This window comes from Pimephales promelas, chromosome 15 (genome assembly GCF_988280905.1).
Source record: "Pimephales promelas chromosome 15, fPimPro1.hap1.1, whole genome shotgun sequence".
NCBI classification, from domain to species: domain Eukaryota; kingdom Metazoa; phylum Chordata; class Actinopteri; order Cypriniformes; family Leuciscidae; genus Pimephales; species Pimephales promelas.
The window spans coordinates 20,078,501-20,106,344 of NC_142783.1; the positions used below are offsets into that span (position 1 = coordinate 20,078,501).

The 27,844-nt window shown below is 38.5% G+C and overlaps 1 protein-coding gene across 1 annotated transcript; it reads left to right on the top strand.

Moving 5' to 3' along the window:
• Window positions 1–2,605: 2,605 nt before the first annotated feature.
• On the top strand, window positions 2,606–27,500 carry htra1a (HtrA serine peptidase 1a). The gene is made up of 9 exons (XM_039669846.2): window positions 2,606–3,248; window positions 13,627–13,729; window positions 13,856–14,060; window positions 22,774–22,968; window positions 23,121–23,153; window positions 24,697–24,811; window positions 25,319–25,376; window positions 25,593–25,688; window positions 27,040–27,500. Exons 1-9 carry the CDS (start codon window positions 2,783–2,785, stop codon window positions 27,206–27,208), a joined length of 1,440 nt encoding a protein of 479 aa, XP_039525780.2. The 5' UTR covers window positions 2,606–2,782; the 3' UTR covers window positions 27,209–27,500.
• Window positions 27,501–27,844: the final 344 nt, after the last annotated feature.

The window sequence follows — 27,844 nt, forward strand, 5'->3', positions numbered from 1 at the left end:
CTCTGTTGGCTGCATGGTTTAATTATGGGTTCAATTAATTTGCTATTTGGGTCGTGGGATCTGTTTATCATCAGATACATAAATGTGACAGTTTTCCATAACGATGGAAATGAAAGTGGTCCAATCTTACCGTGTAGGCCTATGTGCTGGACAGTGTGTGGTACTTTGTCTACTCAAATCCAGTGGTATGTTTTTAATATCTCTTCCCCAGCCACCGAGTGGGAGAGAAGGGAGTTTTTTAAGGGGACCCGGTTGGTCAAGTTTCGCGGAACCCGTGAAGGTCACAGTGGAGGATGTAGTTGGGAGATGATCCCAGTTCCGATGGTCCCTGTTCCGGTGGTCCCTGTTCTGGTGGTCCCGGTTCCGGTGGTCCCGAGTCCGGTGGTCCGGAGAAGGAGAAGAAACAGACAAGTCCCGTCTGCCCAGTCAGAGACTGTTCACATTCCCTCTGCCCAGCCAGAGACTGTTCACGTCCCGTCTGCCCAGCCAGAGACCGTTCACGTCCCGTCTGCCCAGCCAGAGACTGTTCACATTCCCTCTGCCCAGCCAGAGATTGTTCACGTCCCGTCTGCCCAGCCAGAGACTGTTCACGTCCCGTCTGCCCAGCCAGAGATTGTTCACGTCCCGTCTGCCCAGCCAGAGATTGTTCACATTCCCTCTGCCCAGCCAGAGACTGTTCACGTTCCCTCTGCCCTGTCAGAGACTGTTCACGTTCCCGCTGCCCAGTCAGAAACTGTTCACATTCCCTCTGCCCAGTCAGAGACTGTTCACATTCCCTCTGCCCTGTCAGAAACTGTTCACATTCCCTCTGCCCAGTCAGAGACTGTTCACATTCCCTCTGCCCTGTCAGAGACTGTTCACGTCCCGTCTGCCCAGTCAGAGAATGGTCACGTTACGTCTGCCCAGTCAGAGATTGTTCACGTTCCCTCTGCCCAGTCTGAGACAGATCAAGAGATGCCCATTCGTGTGGCCGCCAAGGGTATACTGGACTATCTGGAGCGTCTGGCTCAGATCCTGGACATGCCTGTGTCTGCTGCTCCAGAGCTGGAGCCAGTTTCTGCTGTTCCAGAGCCAGTGTCTTCTGTTCCAGAGCCCGAGGCAGAGCCAGTGCCTGTTCCAGAGCTGGAGCCAGTGCCTGTTCCAGCGCCAGAGTTTGTTTCTGTGTTTTTGTCTGTCCTTGTGACCCTTATTGTTCTAGTGGCTGTTCCTGAGCGGGTGTCTGCTGTTCATGAGATGGTACCTGCTGTTCCAGAGCCGGGGGCAGAGCCAGTGCCTGTTGTTCTCGAGCCGGAGGCAGAGCCAGTGTCCGTTCCAGTGCCAGTGTTTGTTTCTGTGTTTGTGGCTGTTACAGTTTTGGTGTCTGTTCCTGAGCATGTATATATATATATATATATATATATATATATATATATATATATATACATATATGCATCTCATATTGATGCTCATATATATATATATATATATATATATATATATATATATATATATATATATACATATACAGGGTATGCGTCTCATATTGACGCTCATATATATATATATATATATATATATATATATATATGCATCTCATATTGACGCTAAGGTGCCATGTGCGTTGGATGTCTACGCTTTGGCAAAAGCACTGTATATGACGCCTTGGGATGAGAACGGGCTGCTATGCCCTATATTCTAGCCTTATTAGCTAAACAGTTTTTACAGATAAAACTCTTGTATTGGATTATCATGAAAACAAATCTCAGAGAGCAGTTCACTATGTACCAATATGTTATTAGACCAGAGGCTCATTTTGCTCCGGAGTTGTCCTTTACTTACTTAGCTTTTAGAGTGTTATAAAAACCTATAGAAATTAAACAACTGAAAAACAGCAAGAAACATTTTTTTAACACTCCTACCACCCCAACAAAAGAAGTAGCTGCACATATGTAGTGGAGTATACGATATTTGTCTTTCAAATGTAAAAAAGTTAAAGTAAAAAGTTTCCAGAAAAATAAAACTCAAGTACAGATAATCAAAAAAAGTGTATTTAAGTACAGTATCGTAAATGTGTTATTGTCCACCTCTGAATTGACAGGGTTCAGCGTTGTAACATTCTACAAGGTAAAAGGATGACATCTTGAAGAATAATATTAACTTTAATCAGTTGGTTTTGTCAGAAATCGGCCTATACCTTCATATCAATATCAAATTTATTTCTAGAACACAGTTCCAGTAGTTGAAACTGTTAGGCTACAGCATTCCCTGCCTCCCGAGTAGGCCTAACCTATATTAAAACGTCTCATTTGTTTAAAACATTTAGCATGGTAATCATACTTTCCCATGTTGTTAAAACTGTGGTTAATTAGTATCTTAGACATCACAGTTGTCAAAATGACAATACAATTACAGAAATATAGCCTACTAAAATATCCCATTATAATTTAAGTTTTTCATCGGAAATGTTAGTACGTTTTTGTAAGAGGTAGCATAGTCTCACTACAATTTCAAGATCTGAATCTGAGATCAGTCTGTCTGAGAGATTGTTCCCACATCCAGACCAATCCCAGCGCTTGTTGTCATTGTGGTGAAGTGCGCGCGTGGAATCCAGAGCTTTTATAAACGCTGCGCCAGCAGAAACTCAAGAGACGCGCGTTGTGCTCGCTCCTGCGGCGCTCCGAATTTACACAGCTCGGTTCAAAGATTATTCCCGGCTGGAGACAGCTCGGTTGGTTTTATAAGAAGACATTTAAATACGCATAATTCTCCATTTACATTCCTTATTTATTTAAAGTTGACAAAAATGATTTGGGTAACTTCTTTCTGCTTCTGCGTCTTGGTTGCATCGTTGCAAGCCGATGTGCGCGTCAGTAAACGGTATGTGGTCGGCGGATGTCCGAGTAACTGTGATAAGTCCATGTGTCCGACAATGACGAAGGACTGTTCAACAGGGCAGGTGATGGATCACTGTAACTGCTGCCTAGTGTGCGCATTCGGAGAGGGAGATGCGTGCGGCGGGGTGGGTAAGCTGGGGGACCCGGTGTGTGGAGAGAGTTTGGAGTGCTCCGTTACCGGAGGAGTGGGCTACTCCGCTACCGTCAGGAGGAGAGGGAAACACGGCATTTGCGTGTGTAAAAGTAGCGACCCGGTGTGTGGCAGTGATGGAGTCTCCTATCAGAACATCTGCGAACTGAAGCGGCTCAGTAACCGAGCGCAGAGCCTGCAGCAGCCTCCGGTGCTCTTCATACAGCGGGGAGGGTGTGGAGAGGGTGAGTACATCACCAAAACTTTCTCTTTACATGCTCGTTTAAACTCTTTAGGTATGTCATTTAAATGATTAATGTCCACCTTAATATGTAGTTAATTTAACTTAGACAAAGATAGATAGAAAGAAAGAAAGAAAGACTGTTTGCATGAAAGAGAGTGTCCAGATGCTGGGAGCAGATGCAGATCTTTGCTGGATGGTATATTCATCATCGTCTGCAAAACTATGCACCCCATTTTTATGATCTTGTTCCCATGGAAACCCTCTTGGTTGAGCATATTGCTTTCTTTTCATGCAATTTTATGGCAGACAAACTCATTTTAATGTTATGTTTCTGTTGATGAACAAACAAGTTACTGTGTTTGAGTCATGAGTTTATTGGGCTATCTAGTATCTACATTATTAAACTGAGTGCAAAGTGATCAATGCTAGAACAGCCCAAGCCATGCATCTTATGTGTTGCTTAAGTCTCTGCACTCAGTCGCAATTAGTCATTTTAATGCATTTTGAATATCATGTGCAATTTGGTCCAAGCACTTGCTCATACACAAACACGGTCTGACTCATTAAGACCATTGTGAATGGAGAAAAACCAGAGCAGCTTGGGTGCTCTTTTTTGTATACAGTATGTGTGTGTGTGCTTTTAGAATACAGTTACACCTCTTAATCTTATTTTGTGTTTGTGCATGTTTGCGTTAGATAGGTTTTTAGAGTTGAATTTGAGTAGGTTGTAAGGCGTCTACTTTTATGAGATAGCTCTTTTATGAAAAAGTTCCTATTTTCTTAAGTTGAAATGTGGTCTCTCTTTATCTTTTTCCTTGCTTCTTCATTATTCCTACTGAAAGAGCCTCAATGTATTAATTTTGGCACACACTGAAACTGAAATTGTGGCTGAAAGTGGATAGTTGCCTTGGTCCAGATTGTGGATTTGTGATAGTGAATCCTCATACACTTTTTGGCTCACAAACACTCTTACGTCAGCTGTTGAGTATCAGCACTCCAAAGCCTTCTTTATAAGCTAAAATATTAAGAATATGTTTGGCGTAACCATTGACATGTGTCTTGTCTTTGCATATTGGACTAATAAAGGCTCTAAGCAAAGTGCCAAGTTGTGAGAGGTCTGTGGCTTCCAAGTCCTGGCCTCACCTAAAGAAAACACACAGTGCTGCAGAGCTCATGATGTCATTTGCATCTGGATCTGAAGGCCTTTTCCTTCGCTGGCTGCAGATTTAGGTCATATTGTGAGTCTTATGCATTCAGCAGGAAACATATTTTTACTGAAGCAGAAAGAAAGTAATCTAGACCCTACTGCAAGATGTTTTTTAGCCTGTTTTGGGTTTTTAATAATTGTGATTGAAGGAAATGTCCTGCATACGGTTAACCCAAGGAGGGGAATGGGGGCTATGACACCAAATGCTTTCTAGACTCACATTGCACCTTGAGCTATTATATTAGCACTGTTCTAAAAGTCTGTTCTGACATGTTTTGAAACCCTCTGCAGAGGCAGCTACTTGACTCATGAACACTGCAGTACTTTAATAATCATTCAAATACATAGCACACAATGAAATGGGTAAAATAGTACATTTTAATTACACAGTTTTTAAAAAAAAAACTGTTTAATTGACATTTCTCATGCTTTTTCTTCTTAGTCTGCAATCTTGGGTTAATTTGTTTGCCCCAGGTTGCCCCATTACTAGGTTTTTGAACATTTTATATAAGAAGAGAGAAAAAAGAGTAGAGTGAGAGGAAACGTGTTTGTAATATGTATTTTTTGTGAGTATTGATACTGGATCTTTGGGATCAGCTATAATAGTGAAATCTCTATACGGGCCCTACATGAGCTGGAAAGAGTGGGTTGTGTGTGTGTGTTTAAGTTTAAGTCGGTGTTCTCTGTTCTTCTTTTGCATGGTTTTCATTAAGGATTTAAGTACTTCAGGCTTGTTTCCCAGAGTGTTTTGTATGTTGTGTCTTTTGCGTTTGTTTGTTTTCTGCTGGCAATTTTACACGTGTGTTTTGTCTTTGTTTTTGCTCACGCCAGTTTATTTGTGTGTATAAAGATTCAAGAATCACTGTTCTTTATATATACCAGAGCATTACAATTCTCTCAGGATACACACACTCAGCATATCAGGCTTTTAATTGTTCTCTGTAGTATGTCTGAGCTGATTAAAGTGCTTTTATCTTTTTTGTTATGTTGTGTGTGTAGTTGGTTCAGTGGTTATATAGGCACTCAGAAGTTTGTCCTGTCCAGACTTCAGTCTTCAGTAGCCTTAAAAATGCTGATGAGGCACATATTTCTCCAGTCTCACTTCTATTTCTTTCTCTTTCTCAAATCACATTTCACTTTAAAAAAAAAAAAAAAAAAAATCATTAAGAAAATAATGCTTATAATTGGATTTTGACTTTTACATCAAGTTAATACACATTTTTTCCTATTGTTCACTGACTGATTTTTTCACTGACGTTTTTCACTCACAGCTTTATGTCTTGATATTCCACTGTCACCAGTATAGTTTATTTTCACCCATTCCTATGTATATTTTTGAACTCTTTGCTAACTGCAAAATAATAAATCACAGTTCTCAAATCCTTTACTCACATGATGACCTTTCTCCAAAACTCCAAACAGCAGTGACGGTATGCATGTTGAGGTAAAAGATCTCATGCTTTTTTTGCCTCATTGTTCCACTAATGTGTATTGTTTAAATTCTGAGTAAGGTTTTGTTCTTTGTATTTGTATGTGCGCTCTGTTTGTGCAGAAGAGGTCTTTGTTTAACTCACTTCAATTAGCATGTTATAAAAGGCATGTTTGTTTATGAGTGCGTTCAAGTGCTTGAACTTTTTTTTACTGATACTTACACAAAAACGCTTACGTGTGGATGTTCAGTCTAGGAATTAGCATATCCGAGAACAAGAACAGACAGGCACGTACAGTAAGTGTGAATGAATTATGAACAAGAAGGGACTCATTATTAATGTTTCATGATTCATTATATTAAGTGATGTCTTTCTCAATGCCCTGGAGCGTAGAGCTTCTCCTTTTCCTTAAAATCTTGCAAATACATTTTCTCCAGCCATCTTTCTCCAGCAGCCACCTCTCCTAAGTGTAATAGTGTAAGTATTGTAATCAGTGTTGTGCAAGTTACTTCCAAACTGTAATACATTAGGTATTACTTGTTGCTGTTATTTAAAAGTAATTCATTACCTTACAATATTACTGTCTCAGAATTGTAATGCGTTACATTACTCATGTATTACTTCTGAGTTACTTTCACCAAAATAACTAAGTAGAACTTAACTTTTGGGCTGTAACGATATGCAATATGAAACCGAAATCGCGATTCGCCACACAACTACAGGATCCTACAGAACCTACAGAATCGCGACACACCTCTTCCAACTCCCAGCGTTATTCTCCTTACCGTCCATATCCAATGCTGCCTTATCTTTAAATTAGGCTATTAGTATTATTTGAAGTTAACATTATAAAATACGTAGACCTACACCACAAAACTAGTTGAGGATAAATCATTTAAAATTGGGGAAGTCCAGCATTATGGACATGACATTTGCAGTCAAAACTTGAAATAAAAATTCTCAGAAAATACATGTATTGAAACGTATATAGGCTACTTCCTTAAAGGACTCCAGACATTAGACAAATATCAGTCTATGTTTTATTTTTAATATTAGGGAAAAGACACACTTTCATGCAAAATCAGGCAAAATCGATTTTTTGTAATTCTGTTAATTACACTGCGCAAATCGGATGAGGAAGGGTTGGCTCTCCAGTCTCCATAGAACTTAAAATATTCATTTTATTTTAGTTTTCGTGTTCGCATTTATGAGGAAAAAACAATGTTATAGACACGACCGCTCTGAACTGGCACTAAAAGACTGCTTTAAAACCTTCACATAGTCCGTTGCCTTTAAGAAGTAAAAGCAGACAACACACTGTAATACAACTGTAATACAAGCCTCACTGAACATGTAACGAGTAAAATATTACTGAAAATTGATTAGTAATGCCTTACACTACGTTACAGCAAAAAGTAATATGTTACTGTAATGTATTACTTTTGTAATGCGTTACTCCCAACACTGATTGTAATATAGGCCAGTAGGACTTTCCCACAATAAGGACTCGTTTCCTTCTCTCTGCTCAACTATATAGGCCTCGACTGAACTCAAATAAACACACTTCTCGAGTCTGAAGCCTTCACAAACCCCGCAGAGAGGCCTCAGACAGAGCTTACACAACTGTAACTGGACACCATAACTAAGAGCCACAAGCATGACCTATTCATGTTTACAAGGTTTCAATCCCTAACCACTTCTATTGAGTTTTGTTACCATTGTGCTAGCCATGAGTGAGCTCTCCCTGAACAGAGCAGAAGCTGTTTCAGAGAATAGAATAGAATAGAATAGAATAGAATAGAATAGAATAGAATAGAATAGAATAGAATCAGGGCCAGTGTTGACATTTCATCCTACCAGGGCTTACTGCTCATGCACACATCAATATTTAATATGTATTTAAAAAGTATGTGAGAAAAAGGCTTTTCATTGGCATATCAGGCTTTTAATTGCTGTCTGTGAAATTATTTTTTAAATAATTAAACACAAATTATTTTTGGACATACATGTTTTATCCGTCATTGAGAAATGGACGCACCGAGGCAGTAAGTACATCGCATTACGTTTTCATCAACTTAGAGTTTATTTATTGTAGCTATGTGGCCGCTCAGTTTTTTTTTATTTTTTTAAATTGCCTAAAATCTTATGTTATAAAAGATAAACGCTATGATAAACAGAGGGAGTGGCTGAGAATGATGGCGTTGATGTTGTGCGCTAGTTTGAGTCGTCATACGTCACAACCAAACGTTAGCGATTGGGTGTGGCAGATCCAGAGTGACTCTGGGCAGATGACTTCAACAGAGTAGGCCCTACCCGCCTACAAGGAAGTTAACGCTTGTCAATGCAGCGATGCCAGACTCTATGTACAAATTAAATGTACGAGAGTCTGGTGGGACCAGGCTAGTGCTATCGATGGTGTAACCTGCTTTCTTGAGTTTGTATGTCTCCACCCCACAGGAGAGACAACCAGGAACTTTGGGACAAATGTAATTTCATTCACTAAGACCATATGCTGTAATCTGGCAGTGGTTCAGTAAAAACACAAAGGCTTCATATTTCTGCAGTCTAAACGTAGACTTTGATGTATTTAGGTCAGAGCTTAGCACATTGGCAGGTTTGGTAGGATACCAGACCATATAGTTTGTAAAATGGTAACTTTACTGATATTTTAATAAAGAAATGAGCCAGGTTGTGCATTACAATGCATTTACCACTGATGGCTTTTTAAAAATAAATGTTAAATAAGTATAAACATAAATATTTAAACCGAATACATTTATTATTGACAAAAATTCTTGACCAAAGACCACCCTAGAGGACGTTTGAATGACAATGGGAGCAACCAATCACAGTTTGTTTTGTTCCGCGTCATGTTTAGGGGTGTGATAATATAATATTGATGTCCCTACAGGGAGCCGCAAACTTCACAAACTTATGAAAATCCAGCGTTTAGTTGAGCCCGATAAGCGCTCATTGTTCTACCAGGAGGGGTTTTGGTGTCACGGCCTTTGTTTCCAGGAGGACCGTTAAAGCACTCGACATACACGTCTCCTTGTATAGAATTCAACCAATCAGATCGCAACTTCGAAACTCCTAAAATGTTTTCAGAAAAGTGAGCCGTATGCGTCAGACGTTCAGCCAACGGTCTGTGGGCGTGACGTCTGAGGCTGAGACTAAGTTGCCATAGTCTGTTCTGTGACGCATATGTGAAACTGCTTCACGAACAAGAAAAAAATTAGGATGGGACTTGACTCTGTCAAACGGGATTGATCATTGATTGGATCGTTGAATTATTGTGGTTTGTGATTGCCTGGTTTGCAATAGTTATTTTGTTTATGAGGGCAAATAAATTGAAATGAAAAAAATTGATGTGCACTGATAAATCATTTATCATAAATAACTGCTTGAGAATTGAAAAATGAGAATTGCCCATTTTGAATTCATTGTGACTTTAAACAAATAGTTTGTTCAAGCAGAAATTTAGAGTCAGAACTCTCCATTTTATAATAAGGTGTTTTGCATTATTGGATTACTGATTCATCTTTTTATATTGGCAACGTGAAAGCATCTTCATGTGAAAGGTATACTTTGTCCATCTTAACCATGAGTTTCTTTTTAATTTTGTTTTATTTAGTTTTGAGCTTTTCTCAAAATATGTGATTATATGTGAATGCTGTCCCTTGTTTAATGCTGGTTTGGAGCTGGTCAGTCTCACCACACTTTTGTATCCTTTTCCTCTTGGTCTGAAGAGGATGGCTAGTTGTGATGGTTTGAATTTTGTGCTCAGTACTGTGTGTTCAAGCGTATCATTAGATGAAAAGTCAGCAAATGCATGATAAAACCATGCAGGTGGTAGTGTGTTTAACTGTCAGATGTTTCAGTCTTACTACATTCTGAGCAAAGGTTATGGAGGCTCAAACCATAAATGCATCAACAGTAGAACTGGTTAAATCATTTTGAAGGTTATTGTAGAATTGTGGCCAGAATACACACTAATAATTCATAAAATGTCCAGAAAGGTTTTGTTCTGTCAAAGATAAGAAGTTATGGATTTATTTAAATCTTTGTGATCCTCTTGGGTTTCTGGACCTGAGCTTGAGCCAAGATGAGACAAGCATGTCTGATTCTATTGTCTCTGCCAGTGTTTTTAACCTAATCATAGGTCCGTCTTTCAAAGAGGAAAAAAGGGAGGATTTGTTTAGAATTCTTTGGCCTTTAACTTCCCAGAGTAAATTTCCAGTCCAGTCAGACTGATATTCGGTAAATGTAAGATCAGGGACGTGCACAGGAATTTTGAGGGGCAGTTGCTCTGACCTGAAAAAAGGGCACCCCCCCCCCCCTCCTCCCCCCTCACGGGCTATATGAAGGAATATATTCAGTTGAATTTGTCCCCTTCCAAATTGCCTTATCTGGCCGTGTTTATGTCCAAACGCAATGCCTCATCTTATGGTCTTATAATTATTTATAAAGATTGCAAAATGTCAGAGAGAGACAAATGAGCAAAAGAGTTCCTCATATTGTTGTTTATTGTTTTTTAAATTATTATTTATTTATTTGAAAAGAAATAATCTGGATTGAATGGAAAAAAAAATAAAAAACGCTTAGATTTCGGGAAAAAATACAATTCTTTTTTTGCCAATCCTGACCTCCCCCTGGGGCCCTAAGCAAAATTCTGCTAAGGGGACCTCTACCTGATCTGTGATGCTGTGAACCATGTAAACCATTTGCCATTGCCACTCAACACCGCCCAATACAATCCTCCCTCCTTTAAACAAAACAGTCAAAGAATAAGTACAACAGTATAGAATAGAATGAGGTTCAAACAAACAATATTTACTGAATAAAGCATTTTTATAGAATGTTAAGATAACAAGTGAATATTAACGTAAACATAAACAAGAAGAAAATAATAAAGTACAACCCTGAACTTTGGCTTTTGGGATTAACTTTGGTTCTCTCTACAGCCTGGGTATTTTCGGAATCAGTAGCCTAAGATTTTTATTTACTTTTTTTTTTATGCATGTTGAAGCAAATCTTGATTTATGGTTATTTACTGAGGGATTTGCATTCATATTGACCAGAATGTCCATCTAATCATCATTTTAAATTCAATATAGCCTATAAATCAATAGTCAATCAATGTCAAATTGCCAATACATTGGTTATCTTGCATAATTAGTGCAGTTGTTTAGTTTTTAACTACACTGAGACTATAATCAGTGTCTTCATAATGTGTAGTTTGATTGGGAGTGCCATCATTCACGTATTGTACAGTATTTCTCTGGTCTCCACATTTCTGCTTGAAAAATGCGAGTTTCATTTCGTGCACGCGCATATGAACGCAACACACGCGACGCGGTTATGTTTTCCGAGCTGCAGTAAACAAACACTGTTGTTGCACTTTGTCGTTTATCAAAAACAAAACGTAATAAATAATGGTATTTTTCTCTCACTTTTGTCAGGCAAAAAGTGATTCAAGAGATGCACTGCCTGCCCAAACAAACCATCAAACTTTGCCGACACTATAGAGAGGAGAGAACACAAGTTTAGCTACCTGACTGCTGTTCCCGCAATTCACTCTCGTGTTTTTCTTCTTCCTCTTTTCGTGACGAGAAGGGTAGAATTCGCTTCATTTTGTCATGGACTTCGTAGGCTACACACATTAATTAGCGCGCGACACGAGATGGAGGCGCGGCCTGAGTAATTTGCGGTGCCTTACCATACGCACCGGTCGCGTGCAGTCTATGGTCTCGTGGAAACAGTTTGACTTTCACTTTTTTTTTTGGAAGTGAATGAGGCTTTGCGATTTTTTTTTGTCTAGACCTAGCCTACGTGAAATTCTACATCCATTGTACGATTTTTTTTTTTCCTCGGAAGGGCAACCTGAGTCGAGAAGGGCATATGGGCAGTTGCCCGGGCAACCTGAGCAACCCCCCTGTGCACGTCCCTGTGTAAGATGAATTTAGACAATGACAGAATAGTTTATTTGCCAACCATTACTTGGCCTTCCATAGCACAATTTAGTGTCCTAAATTATTTTTGGCAGAATAAGGTGATATTTCATGATGTACATTTACAGCAAAAGTTTGAGGTCAAAAGTTTTGTTTTTTAAAAAGAATTCAAAACATTTATTCAGCAAGCAGACAGTAAAGATGTTTTTAATGTTAAAACAAAGGTATTAAAGCGATATTTCACCCTAACTTGAACTATCCCTTTAAGCGGTGCAACAGTTTTCAACATTCATAATAATAATAAATGTTTCAGTACGTTAGGATGATTTCTGAAGGATCATATAACACTGAAGAGTGGAGTAAAGACTGCTAAAAATAAGCTTTGCTATCATAGGAATAAATTACATTTCAAATGGAAATATTATTAGGAAATAATAATGTAACAATTTGGTTGAAAATGAATTCTAAAAGGATGAAAATAAAACAAGGTCTATTAAATAATTCAATAACGAGGAACTGAAGGAACAGAGAGCATTTAGATTGGATTGGAGTAGCGTTCATTGTCTCCTGACAGAGAAATTCATCTTTGGCATTCGAGACACAGAACACATTATACATAACATATACATAACACATAACAGACAAAACATATAATACATTTATACTCAAGATAATGAGTAACGCTAAATGTCAAGCAGATGTGATTGTAAAATGAGTGTCCACTGGGAAACTATGACTAAGGAAACAGGAAAGTCCATGAACAAATACAAATTCCATAATGAAACAAAATTCATAAATATTTGTCCCTGACAAATATAATGTAATAAAAAATAATCAAATAAACTGGATTGTTGAGCATAACAAACTTCTTTCAAAATCATTAAAAAGCTTACAGACTCTCTTTTGAATGGTGGTGTTTTTATACATATATATTTATTTCAGGAAAGTGTTCCGGAACATTGTCATCCCGCAAAACTGCGAAGACTTAGTGTTAAAACTATAATTAGGTTGAATTTCTCAGGTTAGAATGCACGCAAGCGCCATGGTGGATGTGACTTTAATTACACTTGAGCTAACAGCATAACTGTTCATAAACCACTCCACTCTTTCATTTTAATGTCCTCGTACTTAGCATAAACTCATCTGGCCTCAGACACATTTATCTTTTGATCTTACATGCTTTCCAACAGCCAGGTCTTCTTGGGGTCCCTGTGATCCCGTATAATTAAAAGGTCTAGTCCATCATTGCAGCGACTGTCTTACTGATTGGATCAAATGACAGTTGTCTGTGCCTTTGTGTCTGTGATGCTAAACAGACTGACCCTGAGGGCGATGGAACGAAAGAATGTAGAAAATTAAATACATACACTTTTTGTGCGTGTTTATTATGAGCTTTTTGAGTGCTGATAATAAACTATTTTGGTTGAAATGGAAAAGAATATCTCTCACTTCTTTTCCCTTCATGTTGAAATTACAGAGGACAAGAGTCAACATTTCCAGACATGTCCTCCAAGAGACTCCTCAGATCTTTCTCCTCACATGTGTGTGTGTGTGTGTGTGTGATGCTGACTTACGTACGCAACAGCAGTCCCATGTATATATTTACACAGAAAAATCCCACCACTTGTCTTTTTTTAGTTAACGACTAGTCTCATATTCCTTTCCGTGTCCTGTTTAAGTGATGTCATTTGATATTTTCAGATGTTTGTCCTCTACTGTCCATTTCTTCCATTATACATTCTCATTACATCTCATTTAATGTTTTTTTTTCTGTTTTTTTTTTTTCTCCAGCTGCCCATGACAACCCCAACAGCCTGAGATACAAGTACAATTTCATTGCAGATGTTGTAGAGAAGATCGCCCCTGCCGTGGTTCATATTGAACTCTACCGCAAGTAAGGTTCTCACATAAGCTTTTATCAGTCTATAAGATTGGCAGAGGAACATTTGACCAATTGTATTTTTCTTTACCTCGATTTCCATCTCTCTTTCTCTTCCATGCCCTTTGCCACTTTTTTTAGGATGGTGTACTCAAAGCGTGAGATGGCAGTGGCGAGCGGGTCAGGGTTTGTGGTGTCTGACGATGGCCTCATTGTGACAAACGCCCACGTGGTTGCCAATAAAAACCGTGTGAAGGTGGAGCTTAAAAACGGAGCCTCTTATGATGCTAAGATCAAAGATGTCGATGAAAAAGCAGACATCGCCCTTATAAAGATCGATCCACCGGTAAGAGGAATCAACACAACACTGGTTTTAAAGGAGTAGTTCACTTTAAAAAAAAAAAACTTTTGCTGATAATTTAATCACCCCCATGTCATCCAAAATGTCCACGTCTTTCTTTCTTCTGTCGAAAAGAAATTAAGGTTTTTGATGAAAACATTCCAGGATTTTCTCCATTTAATGGACATAATTGGGAACCAAACGGTTAAAGGTCCAAATGAGAGTTTCAGTGCAGCTTCAAAGGGCTTTAAATGACATCAGACGATGAATAAGGGTCTTATCTACGACCCTTCGAATCATGACTTGAAAAAAGATTTGTTCATTTTGATGAACGAGTTTGAACAGGAGAGTCACGAACGCTCATCACAGAACAGAGCAAGGCGAGCATTTGTGCTTATAAAACTTAAACTTTTTTATTTATTTTTGAAATGACCGATCATTTCGCTAGATAAGACCGTTATTCAACATCTGGTGTCGTTTAAAGCCATTTGAAGCTGCACTGTTTTGTTCCCAATGAAGTCCATTATATGGAGAAAATCTGGGAATGTTTTCATCAAAAACCTTAATTTCTTTTCGACTGAAGAAAGACATGGACATCTCGGACCATAATTTTGACTAGTAAGACATGTTCTGGATCAACATATTTTGTTGTTCCTGGATAGCCTTCCTGTCCAAAAATGTAGTACTAACCCTATCCCTACCCATGACAATCAGAAGGAAATGATTGATGAATTAGAATGGTGCAGAAGCCTGAACTCTTGCTGTAAGCCTCAACTTTACATAAACTGTAAACTTGTCTCTCAGATCTGATTGATTAATTGATTGGAATGTTATTCAACACTTTGACCAGAGGAAAGGGCAAATGAGATTGAGGAAGATTGACTTACTGAGAGAGGGAATGTTTACTAGGCCGGAACAGATGTTGTACTCTCTTCATTTGACCTAAAAGTGTTTACATACACATTCACACAGAGACTTGAATGCTAAAGTAATGCTCCAGTAAGCAATTGGCTGTTTTAATGACCATTATTCGCTCAGCAGGCACTTAGCTTGTTTAGCCTACCACAGACCAAACATCGGTGTGGTTTGTGTGCTGAGGTGGACAGATTGAAAACATTTTTAATGTCTCTTTTACACAGGAAGCCACCTCACCGTGGTTTATAAATGGAAGCAAATGTTTTATATTTAATCCTGATTGTTTATACTGAAAAATTTTCAAGAATGAATACGTACTGTGCTGCAGCAAATACGCCAGGCTCTGTTTTAGAATATAGTTAGTATTAGTGCAACATCAAAAACCAAGTCCAAATAAACTAGGAGTGTTTCTTTAATAGAAGAAAAAAACAGATAAGCAAGCTAAAGATTGCAGGAATTCAAACTTGACTCAGCGATTACCGCATTCGCATAGCCTAATATTTGGAAAGGAGACTTTTCATGGAACCAAAATAGGAACATTACTGACCCCATAAATATAGAATGACCAACGCAATCCTTATAAGGCGTCTTAGGCGAAATGTTCTATTACCCACAACCCCCTGCTCACTCAGGTCAGTGCAGTGCACTGTGCAGACTCTTGTAATATATGTCAATGCGAGCTGATAGACACCAGGCAGCATGTTTGGCTGACAATCCTAACCTCATAATCACTCAGGCTTTTAAACATATGTTCTCCAGAGAAATAAATCACAACTCAAGCCCAGACTGCAAGTTTAATCTGATCCGGTGTTCCCAAATAATGCGTACTGCTCCAAGATCAGATTTCTCGACTGCTTCTTATCCCAATCCCTATAGTCAAAACTTATCCCAGGGCAGTGCCTAGAGTCTGAAATGTTTTATGTAGCTCTCTCTCTTTCTCTCAGCTGGTGTTTTGGATGCTGCTGGATTGAATCAGTGACTCTTTAACGGCCAGCTGCTAAACAGTTTGCCCCAGTTTGATCTTGAATGACATCATGGCCATGTGTGTATGTGTGAGAAAGAGTTTAATAGAGACAGTTCAGTCCTTGTCTCTGATATAAGACTTGCCTCTAACTAACAGGACATTGGGGAAAACAAAAAGAGGATCAAAAAATGGCATTGGCTTGAATGGCACAACAAGTAAGTTAGAGTTCATGCTCTGGAAAAGGATCAGGCACCGCAAAGACCCTGGGGAGACTGAGATTGTGTGCCTGCATCCCTGTAAGCAATTACTGCAATTTCTTCCCCTTTTCTGATACACGTAGTGAGGTTTTAAGTAGGTCAGTACTTTCAGTAAGTACGCTTACATATGCTGTTATAATCGAGTTTTTGAGTTGTCCAGCTACAGACTGAGCCGCCTGCTGCATCTGATTAACATGTATACATGTTGGATAAAGCTGAGCTAGATCTATAGGTCTGGTAGTCTGTGTTGGGAAAAAAAATGATGAGGATGAACATCCAAATCTTAAACCTTTTACCCTGTGAAAGTTTACCTCTCTTAAAATAATGCTGCTCCTTTTGTAACAGCTGTGTCATATTTTTAAGCAAAATATAAATTACTGCTTTAATCCAAATGAAATCAAACTGTTAAAATGCATGTAAAGTATTTTACATTGTTTTTCAGATCATGAATTTTCTGGGAATTGAACTACATGAGTGAAGAAAAAGAGAGTGTTGATTATTCCTCAGCAAGCTTGGCTATAGCTAGGCAAAAAACAACAACAAAAAAAAAAACAGTGATGTAACATCCTGTCATTATAATCCAATATTTGTTGTAGTTAAAATGTTAGTTCTATCACAAAATTTTGTTAGTTACTACCCAACCTCAAAGTTACTTCCCCATTGGCTTGTTGAGAAAAAAAAATAGCTTATATATCACACAACACAGTTTCACTTATGCAGAAAATGGGCAGCACATGTTGGATGAACTGAGAGGGGAGTCATAGAGCAGATTCTTTATTTTCTTCCCAATCTTTTGTCCCCCATTTAGTCTTTCTTCCTCCTTCTCTCTCCCTTTATTGGTGGCTGTCTGTCTCTTGGGAAATCATTACTCTGACTGCAGAAGCCAGACTTCAGAAACACAAAAGAGGGGAAAGTTTGTTTCTGAAAATGTGGTTAGGGACTGAAAATGTGTGTGTGTGTGTGTGTGTGTGTGTGTGGACACACAAATTTAACCCACATTCAAGGCTATGCTGTACGGACGAGGAGCTCTGAAGGGTCCAACCTCCACACTCAGTTGAACTTCCCATCAATCCTGTTCAGACCCTCCAGGAAAATGAATCATTTTCATGTCTCAGCCCATCACACATTTAATCAACTCATTTGTAAATCTCCCATTTGTCTTCCTTTCCATTCCTCTGCTCTGGTCGTGAGCCAAAGCAAAGGGAAAGGTTTCCGTTTAGCATTAGAACATTAAGGCTAAGACATGGTGTGCTTGCTCTCTCTCTCTCTCTCTCTCTCTCTCTCACACACACACACACACAGTTTTCTTTGGATTATCGATGTTCCAGTGGCCTAAAATGCAGTCCAGACTACCACAGTATAATGTGGCTGACTGCTGGTTGGGCCAATTGAGTCATTTAATATTACAGGGTTAGATGTGAATCACACGTGGGAAAAGAGCAGTAGTTTTGGTCTTGGAGTGGAAGTATGGAAAGGCATGGAGGATATACATGGTTTAATCTACCATGTGTGACATTAACGTGGAAATAGAATGCCCAGGCTAATATTTCCAGCTGCTCTGTGATTGAATACACAACGCATTCTCACCCTAAGGCGTCACCTTTGACCATGCTTCAATATTTGACGTTTTAGGCACCCTTTAGCGTCACTTACATGACCCGATCCTACGGCGTCATCTAACTGACGCTAAAGGAAAGCGTCTGTTAGAGGACGCGGTTAGGTTTAGGTGTGGGCTGGGGGTAGGGTACACGCGATCCTATAGGGCGTCATCTAACTGACGCTAAAGGGCGCCTAAAGCGTCAGATATTGAAGCATGTCCAAATGCTTCCCAAGGCGTCAGTTAGGTGACGCCTTGGGAGTGAGAATTGAATACACCAAAAACACATTGTAAGGAAGGAAAATCATATCCTTTAAATATTGCAATTGTTAAATGCAACGAGAGCAGCAAATGAGGCAAATACGTCTTCCAACTTGTAAAACTCCAACTTGTACTCCAAGTGGTAAAATTTGAAGCATTAAATACATGATGCATAGTTGTCTTATCTGTGCCTATATTTTTATTACTCATAGGGGCTTTTTGGAGAAATCTTAAAGACAAAGAGTGTGCTATACTTACATGAAACATAATTGAGAACTCTATTAAGTCTCATGAGCTTTGATGGAGAAACCTCTGAGGTTTCCTTCAGGGAAAAACCTTCAATAGCTCACTCACTGAAAATATATTGCAGCCACATCCAACACAAACCCACCAAGTGGAGAATCCGGTGCTTGCAATTAAACTGGCGCTTATCTTCTAAAGTCACTCACAACGCAGTAATTAGAGGCACAATGTGGGACAGGGTGCCTACTGAAGGGCACAATGATGACAGAGCGGGACGTGATCTCAGTAACTCAAAGTCTAATGGTGTCTTTTGAATGCTTCTTTTGCTGTATTTGTTCAGAATGTGACTAACTGAAAACTGGTGTTTAAAAGCAGACACACATTTTAACAGTGCATGGGAATGTCAACCTGTGGCAACTGTCACTTTTAATAATGAACTAAACCTTCGTCAGACTGTTACCCATTTTGCACCTGCATAAGTGCTTGTTAAAGTGTTGCTACTGAAATGTTTTTTACAGATGCAGGCAGTGGAAATGAGGTTTGATTCAAATAAACTCAAAAGGAAATTAAAATCACCCCAAGAAATAATATCACTACCAATTGTAGGTGAGGAAATGTGGTGACTATCATTCAGTGTTTTTTGTTCACAACCTCCATTGAGAGATGTCCTTATCCTTTACAGAAATTCAAGTGGTATTTGGTTTCATTGTTGTTTTGTGTTGTTCTCTGTCTGACATGAGTCTGGTTGGTGTGTGTAAATATATCTCTACTGAAAGTAGTTCATTCTTGTTTAGCTTTTTTTCTTTGCCTTTCTTGTGACACATGTCTTCTATCTCTGTTTGGAGATCCCTATCTCCTTACGTTGGAGGTCTAATGGGGACAACAAAGTCTTCTTTTTCAAAGTTCTACTAGTGTTTCATTGGCATCGGGTGAGGGTGAGACTGTTTTTACATGTCCCAGATTGATTGGTATTTTCAGAGTGCGGTATCATTAACAAAGACACCTGGGTGCTTTTATAGGCCAGATGGGTGCAGGTGTTTCTGCTGGTAAATGTTTATAAGGAACTGCTGACCTGTAGTCTCACATAGCAGAGCTTTATAAGAGTTCATGGCCTGTATGGTAATCTCACAACCTGCTGAAATGACCAACGTAACTGGTCACCATGTTGTATGTCAGAGTAGCTTGTCATTTACAGTACAAATTGTATAGGCTACTTGTGTTATATACACTTTTCCTCTATGGAATCAGCAGAGCGTTAGTGACTTTTAAACACCATGCGTCTCAGCACTTGGTAATCCCGCTCGGTTCCAAGTTCCTGATGTTCCTAAAGGCTCCCACTTTCCAATAATAGCACTTACAGAAGACCACGGAATATCTAGTAGGGATGAAACTTATTACAAAGGTGCCATCCTATGACAGCTTGAATTCACTTAGATCTCCAGAAGAACCCTAGCCTGGTTAAAACCAGACCATTCTCAGTTGTAACTGAGTTATGGTCTGGCAAAGCGTCATAGACTAATCATTTACAGAGGGGCGTCACCAACAGACGTTGTGGATAGACCTAAAACCAATCAGAGCGGTGAAGGAGATGATGTATGCAGAGCAGTGGAGAAACATCTCCGTGTGTTGTTCTTTACTCGGTTTTTAATAAAAAGGATACGTTCAAATCGCTTAAAACAGACGTGAGTGATGTTCGACGGTGGCATCCATCTTTGTAATGTAGGCTACAAAATCTGCTTCAATCCTAGCGCTGTCGTCATCGTGTAAAGCCGCCCCAAGTTTCTGATTGGTGCCTCGATTTCGACGAATTAGAAATGGGCTTGAATGAGCTCGTTGCCAGACTAACTTTCAGAGCAAATCTAAATTTGCCGGAAGTTGTCTGGGTTTTCCCAGACTAGAAGAACTATTTCACAAATGATCATTTTACATTTTAAAATGTATTCAATTATAAAAAAAATGTTATTTTAAATTATAAAAATATTTAACAATATTTCTGTTTTGTTGTTGTTGTTGTTGTTGTTGTTGTTTTAATTAAATAAATGCAGCCTTGGTGAGCAAAAGAGACTTCTTTTAAAAACATTTAAAAATCTTAACGATCCCAAACGTTTTAATGACAGTGTATGAATCTAATTTGTGTTATTTTTTTTATGTTTGTTTATTTGTTTGTTTGCAGCTGTGCCTATACAAATGTGTCTGTCGAATATATAGATACACAAACACATTAATTACAAAGCTTTTTTTAGCTCTCGCACCATTTTTGACATCCTGCCAATGTATAATCACTGCTCTATACTGATAATAGCCTAGTTTGAGTTTGGAGAGTTCGGAGTCATCTTTGTGGTGAGAAGAAATAGTAAAAATATAGAGGGAGGCTTTCATTGTGGTTTTTTTTCTGTAGAATAGATTTTAAATGGAAACTACAATTCACACACACAAAATGGTTGACCAAAATGCCACATTGACACAAAATGGCCGACTTATAGCTTCATTGTGGCTAATAAGTGGTATGAGAATGATCTCATCTTTTTGCAATGGTAACCCAATAGAGCTCTGATGGGCAGTGTTTGGCTGATCTTTGATTCCGACACACAAACATATTTGTACAGATATATATTGTACCCTTCTTCATTAGGGCGGTATTCACACAATGTTGATTAGGATAGCTTTGTAATATAAACTGTAATAAACAATTATATACTACATTTAAGTGTTCTATATATCTTGTTTATACTTAAGTTTGTTTGAAAAGTAAATTAAGAGTAGAAGGTTATGAATTCAAATTCCCATTGCTGTGCATCATTTTGTGCCTCTAGGGAGGAGGGAGTAGCCTAATACATTTCTTTGTCTAGTTTGCCAGTCATCATCATCATCTTTATGATCTTCTATTTTTAAAACACTGGTAGCGCAGGTCGAGTTCGCTGAGAGTTCACCTTGTGATAAATGCTCAGGATCAGCTTACTCTGGACTTACAGTTTCCTTTCTCTCCATCAGGTAGATACAGCCTGAGTAGAAACTGTGCTGTATCAAGGCAGCCATTTTGTGTCTTGTTTAATCCCTTAACAGTCACCGTCCCGGTACCGGGATGCCTAAATTTACTTCACTATATTCCTATTAAATCCTAATCTAATTAAGACAAATTATTTATTGTTGGAAAGGTCTAAGACTTCTAAATAAATATTCTACCCCTGTTTTGTGTTACAAATTATGTAGGAAGAGTAATCTGCATCATGAGAACTCAAACAGACAGGCAAACGGAAAAAATAATCAACAGTTAAACTTAAAGCCAAGGTCAGCCGTGTATCAAAGCCTACACGGCTTTAATACATAGCAGACCTTGCTATTAACTGTTGATTATTTTTTTTCCGTTTGCTTGTTCGTTTGAGTTCTCATTACATGAACAGCAAAAACATGTTCAATGGCATGTTGTACATATACTTTTAAACTGCAGTGCTCAAGCTTGGAATAAACTGACTGTCATCGTTTGTTGGTGTGAACACAAATATAGTTATCATTATAGTTATCTTTACAGTTATCATTCTTGGTGCGAACAGGCCTTTAGGGAGCTTAGACAGACATTATAGACGACTAAATAATCCAATATTGAAAATTTCCATCACTAACCCATTGAATCCACTGCGAGACACCAATGTGTCCCTGAGCAAGACACTTAACCCCTAGTTGCTCCAGAGGCTTGCGACCTCCGACATAGCAATTGTAAGTCGCTTTGGATAATAATGAATAATGAATACATGTAAATGTCAGTGATGTTTTCTCGGTAAAGACATCTCACATCGCTCAAAATAGCTGCAATTCATAAAAAGCCCATATTTGCGAGGCAAAATGAGAATGTGTGTGCATATCAAGCTCAGCGTCTCTGTTATCCACTCTCTGACTCTATTTTTACTGTCAGTAAACAAACTAGACACCAGTGCAGGAGCTAAACATGCATATTCTGTTGTCACGTTGATCGTAGTCAAGCCCCTGTGATGAGAGGGGAGATTCCTTAAATGATTCCCCACAGGAAGGGCAAAACAGCATTCTGATTTGTCCCGTCCTGTCCTAAGTGCCTATTTTTCCATGATGTCATAAAGGTTGCCCGGCGATAAGGTTTCAGAGGTCTGAATTTAAAATCCAAACTCCTGTTTAGCAGACACTTGATAGCAGACGCATGGAGGTGTTAGAATAGGACTGTTTGTATGCCAGTTCTGGGCAGTTCAGGAAACTGAAGGCTAGAATTATGGAACGCCTGCATAAGCATTTATCACATGACTGACTTTGCAATGTCATAAAGTTGCTAGAATGTCAAAAACAGCTGGGTTGGGTGGCCACTATTGGATATCAATTAAAGTTCTTTTATAAACTTTTGCTGGCTTTAAGATTTTGAAAGTTTGGATTATTCTTGTCATATGGGCAGATAGTGAAATAAAGGCAGCATTTCAAATGTAATTGTTAATTTTTCCCCTTCTCTTTCTGGCCAAACAGAGTAAGCTTCCTGTGCTTCTGCTCGGCCGATCGGCTGACCTCAGACCAGGAGAATTCGTGGTTGCCATCGGCAGCCCATTTTCCCTCCAGAATACGGTTACCACAGGGATAGTAAGCACCACACAGAGAGGCGGGAAAGAGTTGGGTCTACGAAACTCAGATATGGATTACATTCAGACTGATGCCATCATTAACGTGAGTGCAAATTTTATTTGTTGCTTTATTTTTAATTAACATAATTTATTACTTGTTTTATTATTTTTTGGACGGTCATACCATCATATGCACACACAAATCAAGACACATCACCCAAGCATGTCCTAACACATGAAATGTCTCTTTTACAGTATGGCAACTCAGGAGGACCATTAGTCAATCTGGTGAGCATTTTTTTCCCATTCTAAAACTTTTCAATAAAATCCTATATATGAATATACACTATGTATTTGCACAGAGCATGGCTGTGTGGTAATAATCAGGACCCATTTTCATGAATGTATCTGGTGTTACAGTAATGTTACCCAGTGAGACCCAGTGTAATTTGACATAGTGCAACTCTAACTCTCAGCCAAATATGTAAAAGGGCATGTTTTTTTTTTTTAAGTTTGTGTCCCAAGGATTACAGTAAAGAGTGAATATGTAAGGGATAATACACATTATCGAAAGATAAACCCTGATAAGGTGATCAGGACCTGCATTGAAGGGGTCTTGTATCATCCCAAAGATGTTTTTTGTGATAATGACCATTTGAATACATATTCCTACTTACTAAATTTCTTACAAAATAAATAAATAATTATACATGGAATACTTATTTGAGTCATTGTTACTTAAGTATTATTTATGTACTGTTATATTAGTACTTTATTTTGGTTTAGTATAATTGGAGTAATTATGTTATATGTGCTTTTTGATTATAAAGCATCATATTACGGATCTACTGCATGAGGGTGGACTCAAGCATAGAATGAGTGTTAAAGGCTTTTATTGAAAGACGAGAGATGGTGGGTTAGGAGGTGATAACAGTCCAAACAGTAGGCAGGGAACAAAGTATAATGGCAGGCAAGCTGAGAGGGTGACAGACAGAGGAGCCAGACAGGATAATATAGCACACATAGATGGATTCATAGGGCACGATCAGTAACTGGTTGGTAGAGAGGAAGCAGCCAGCTTGCAGGCTGGAACAAACAGGAAACACAACAAACACAAGACAGAGTATCCAGGCACTATCCAAGCACAACTGGAACCATGAGCAATAAGTAACAGCTAGCCCAACACATTCAATGACAACAAACTGGCAAGAGAACACATATAAAGGGAGCTGAGATCAAGAGGAACAGGTGAGCACATTCAGACAAGGAACAGGTGAACACACTCAAAAAAACAAAGACTCAACAAGTGAGCAGAGAACATGAGGAACACTCAACAAATGTGGACTCAACTAGATAAGAGGGCGTGGTACTGGGAAACAAGGAGGCAGGAACAGAGGAGCACATGGCCAACACAAACAGAGACAGAGCCATATGTTTAAGCACAACACAAATATAGAGACACGAAACAAAGATAACACAGACAAAGCTGCCAGGGCAGAATCCTGATTTTATTTTTCATTCGTTTCAGGTAGTTTCAACAATTTTTGCTTTCAGCTAAATTTAAATTACAGAAAATCATTTTTAATAGTTTTGGATTAAAATAACAAGACTGTTTTGGGTTAAAATGATCACAAATAATTATATAATCCTATATAATATGGGAGTCGTGTTCTTGGTTGTTTTCCAGGGGCAACTTGACTTGAATGAAACAAGTTTATTTTGATGTTACTTAGTACATAATGTACATTTCCTCTGTTTTTGGACATGAAAAGTCATTTTTAAAGTATGTCAACAGCAGGATAATCATACCTGATCATTCTTTTTCCTGTAGGATGGTGAAGTGATAGGGATCAACACATTGAAGGTCACAGCCGGAATCTCCTTTGCGATTCCTTCAGACAAGATACGCCAGTTTCTTGCGGAGTCGTATGACAGACTGGCTAGAGGTACGACGCAGCACATGCATATCCAGAACTGATATATTACATAGAGTAGCACACTCTTAGAAAAAAAGGTTCAGTGGGGTTCTATATATGAAGCATAGGGTTCTTTACTCAACTCCAAAGAACCTTTTATGCTAAAAAAAAGGTTCTATAATGACAATGTGTGATATGTGTGATATTGATTAACTACATAAAATGATATAAATGATTTCTAACCCCCATATCTTGAAATTTGTGATCATTCACATGCATTCATAAATATATTTTAGGGTCTTGATGTTTGTCAGTAATATGAAATATTTAATCCGGAAAGGACAAAACAAATGATAATGAATGAACCCAAAAGGTTTTTCCTGGTTACAAAGAACTCTAAAGGGTTCTTATTATTTAACCTTTTAGGGGTTCCAAATACCTTTTAGGGTTCTATATACAACCTTTTCTTCTAAGAGTGCAGTGTGTTACTTTATTCTTTATACTAGCTTAACTTTTGTTCATCTGGCTGTTTTACAGGACGAGGAGCGACCAAGAAAAGATACATCGGTGTTCGTATGATGACCCTCACCCCTGCGTGAGTACATAACAACTTCCATGCATCAAACCGAATACCTAATGAATATCTGGACAATGTCATGACCTTATGAAAGATTTTACAAGATTATGTAATCCTATGAGATCTCTGTTTTTATACTCTGCATGATTAATTCCATATTACACAGAGTGTTAGTTTTAATATTTTCTTTGATGGCAACAGATCTGATGTAATTTTATTAATTCCCGCTCGCAGACTGTCCAAAGAGCTGAAAGGTCGACTGCGAGACTTCCCTGACATCACGTCAGGAGCCTATGTGATTGAGGTCATCTCCAAAACTCCAGCTGCAGCGTGAGTCATCAAAACTCAAAGTCCCATAATGCCAAGCATGTCAAGAGTGCAGGTCAACTTGTTTGGCAGCACTCGCATGCTGTTTTTACTGGCCACATGCTCTCTGCCATCATACTTGGAGGGATATTGTCTTTGGCTCCTTCTGTCTCCACATGTTTTAAATTTATGTTAGAGCCCCATCAAAACACACTCGCGCAAAATCCTGCTGATGTTCATCATTTCAGCCCGACATGTTTATTGACTCTCACAAAAAACCTCTTCTTCTGTTTTGAAAAGCATTATGTGCGTAAGAGCGAGAGAGGCATCTAAAATGCTGAAAATGGATACTAATTGAAGGGATAGTTCACCTAAAAATGAAAAGTTGTTCCAAACTTGTACGACTTTCTTTTTTATTCGGTGAAATTTTCATTGGACAGAAAAAAAGCTAAAGCTAAAATATTCCTACATAATCAAAAAAATGTCATGGAACAACAACATGAACAACATGAGGGTGAGTAAATGATGACAGATTTTTTTTTTTTTTTCCTGGGAACAATCCCTTTAAATTCAACTAACAACTTCCAGTTAGTCACCCAAATCATGTGACTCAGGTCCTGTCACTGCCACATCACATCCGTTAGCATTTTTAGTGCATCTTGTCTTCAATACATGTCTGTTAAAAACAAAAGCAAACACATACTCAAAAGCAAATTTATGGTTTGCAGGTTCATGTGATGAAATTCTTTGTGCATGAAACACTGGTTTGTTATATTTTCACAACCGCAGTCCAATCCACTGCCCACCACATCCTGATCCAGGACATTTTTAGTTTTCCTGAAACCTTGGACATGTTAAGAACAAGCTCAGATGGCACCCAGACACACAAACAACTGCTTCTTTCCTCTCTGTGCGACATCATTACAGTTATGAGTCACAATTGAATAACAGATGATCACCAAATGTCACACTTGCAGTCCAACAAAAAGGAAGTACTTGTGAAGTCTAGTATATATCTGAGTGTGTTTTGTTTGACCTAATATAGATGTAGGAGTATAAATCTAAAATAAGGCTTAAAAAGCATTTGAAGTGATAAGGTCTGAATTATAGAGCCATTACGCTTTTGAATGTTGATGTTTTGATGAAGCGTACAGTTCTACAACAACTGTAAAAATACATTACGTACAGCCTTCAGCGTTGGTTTTGGAAGCAATTTCGGAGTAAATCTGGGAAATACAGCAATATTAGATTTGTACTGGAAAGGTTTTAGTCTTTGTGATGTAAATTCTCTTAAGATGAAGAAACCTTCATCAAAATGATTATTTTTTTAGTCCTCCTCAAATGCTTTTCCCCTCTTCTCTTGTCTCTTCTTCAGAGGTGGACTTAAGGAACACGACGTTATTATTTCCATCAATGGTCAGCGCATCTCTACAGCAACGGATGTGAGCGCGGCCATCAAAAAGGACTCTAGTTTACGTGTGGTGGTTCGACGTGGCAACGAGGATGTCATCCTCACTATCATTCCCATGGAGATTGACCCTTGAGCTGGTGCTCATCGACCCCAACAATGAACTTACTGGGTGTGTCCTCTGCCCCGCCCCTAAGGGGGACGTCTGGCCAATTGTCTGTGCTCTTGAAATGACAGGCTGGATTTTAGACTGTACAGAGCACATTGATGTAGACTCACATTTATTAATGTTTTTATTTTAATCATAATGAATTGATTTAGGATGCTACTACTGTTTATTGTTCAACATAAGCCCATTGGATAGGATTAGATTTTCCAGAATGCACATTTTTTCTTCCATTACCCAACAATTTGGTGCACAGCAGCTTTTTTTTTTGGACTTGTCTGGAATTTTTGTCATATAAATAGATTTTTTTATTGTTTAAAAGATTAAAAACTTTTTGATATTGCGCTTTTCCAGAGCAAAAATGTTTCAAATGGTTTTTTTTAAATAAAAGTTTTCCTGGATTTAATTGAAGACCACAATTGCATCTGAAACAATTTAAAATAAATAAAAGTTTTACATGACATGGTGGTGTATTAACAAGACATGAATCGTTACTGGTGGTACTTTTGACCTCTACATCTCAATATTAGATTCTGTTATACTACAGTTAAACAGTTTGGGGCCAATAATTCCAGATTGTTCAGTCTACAGCATGATAAAACAATT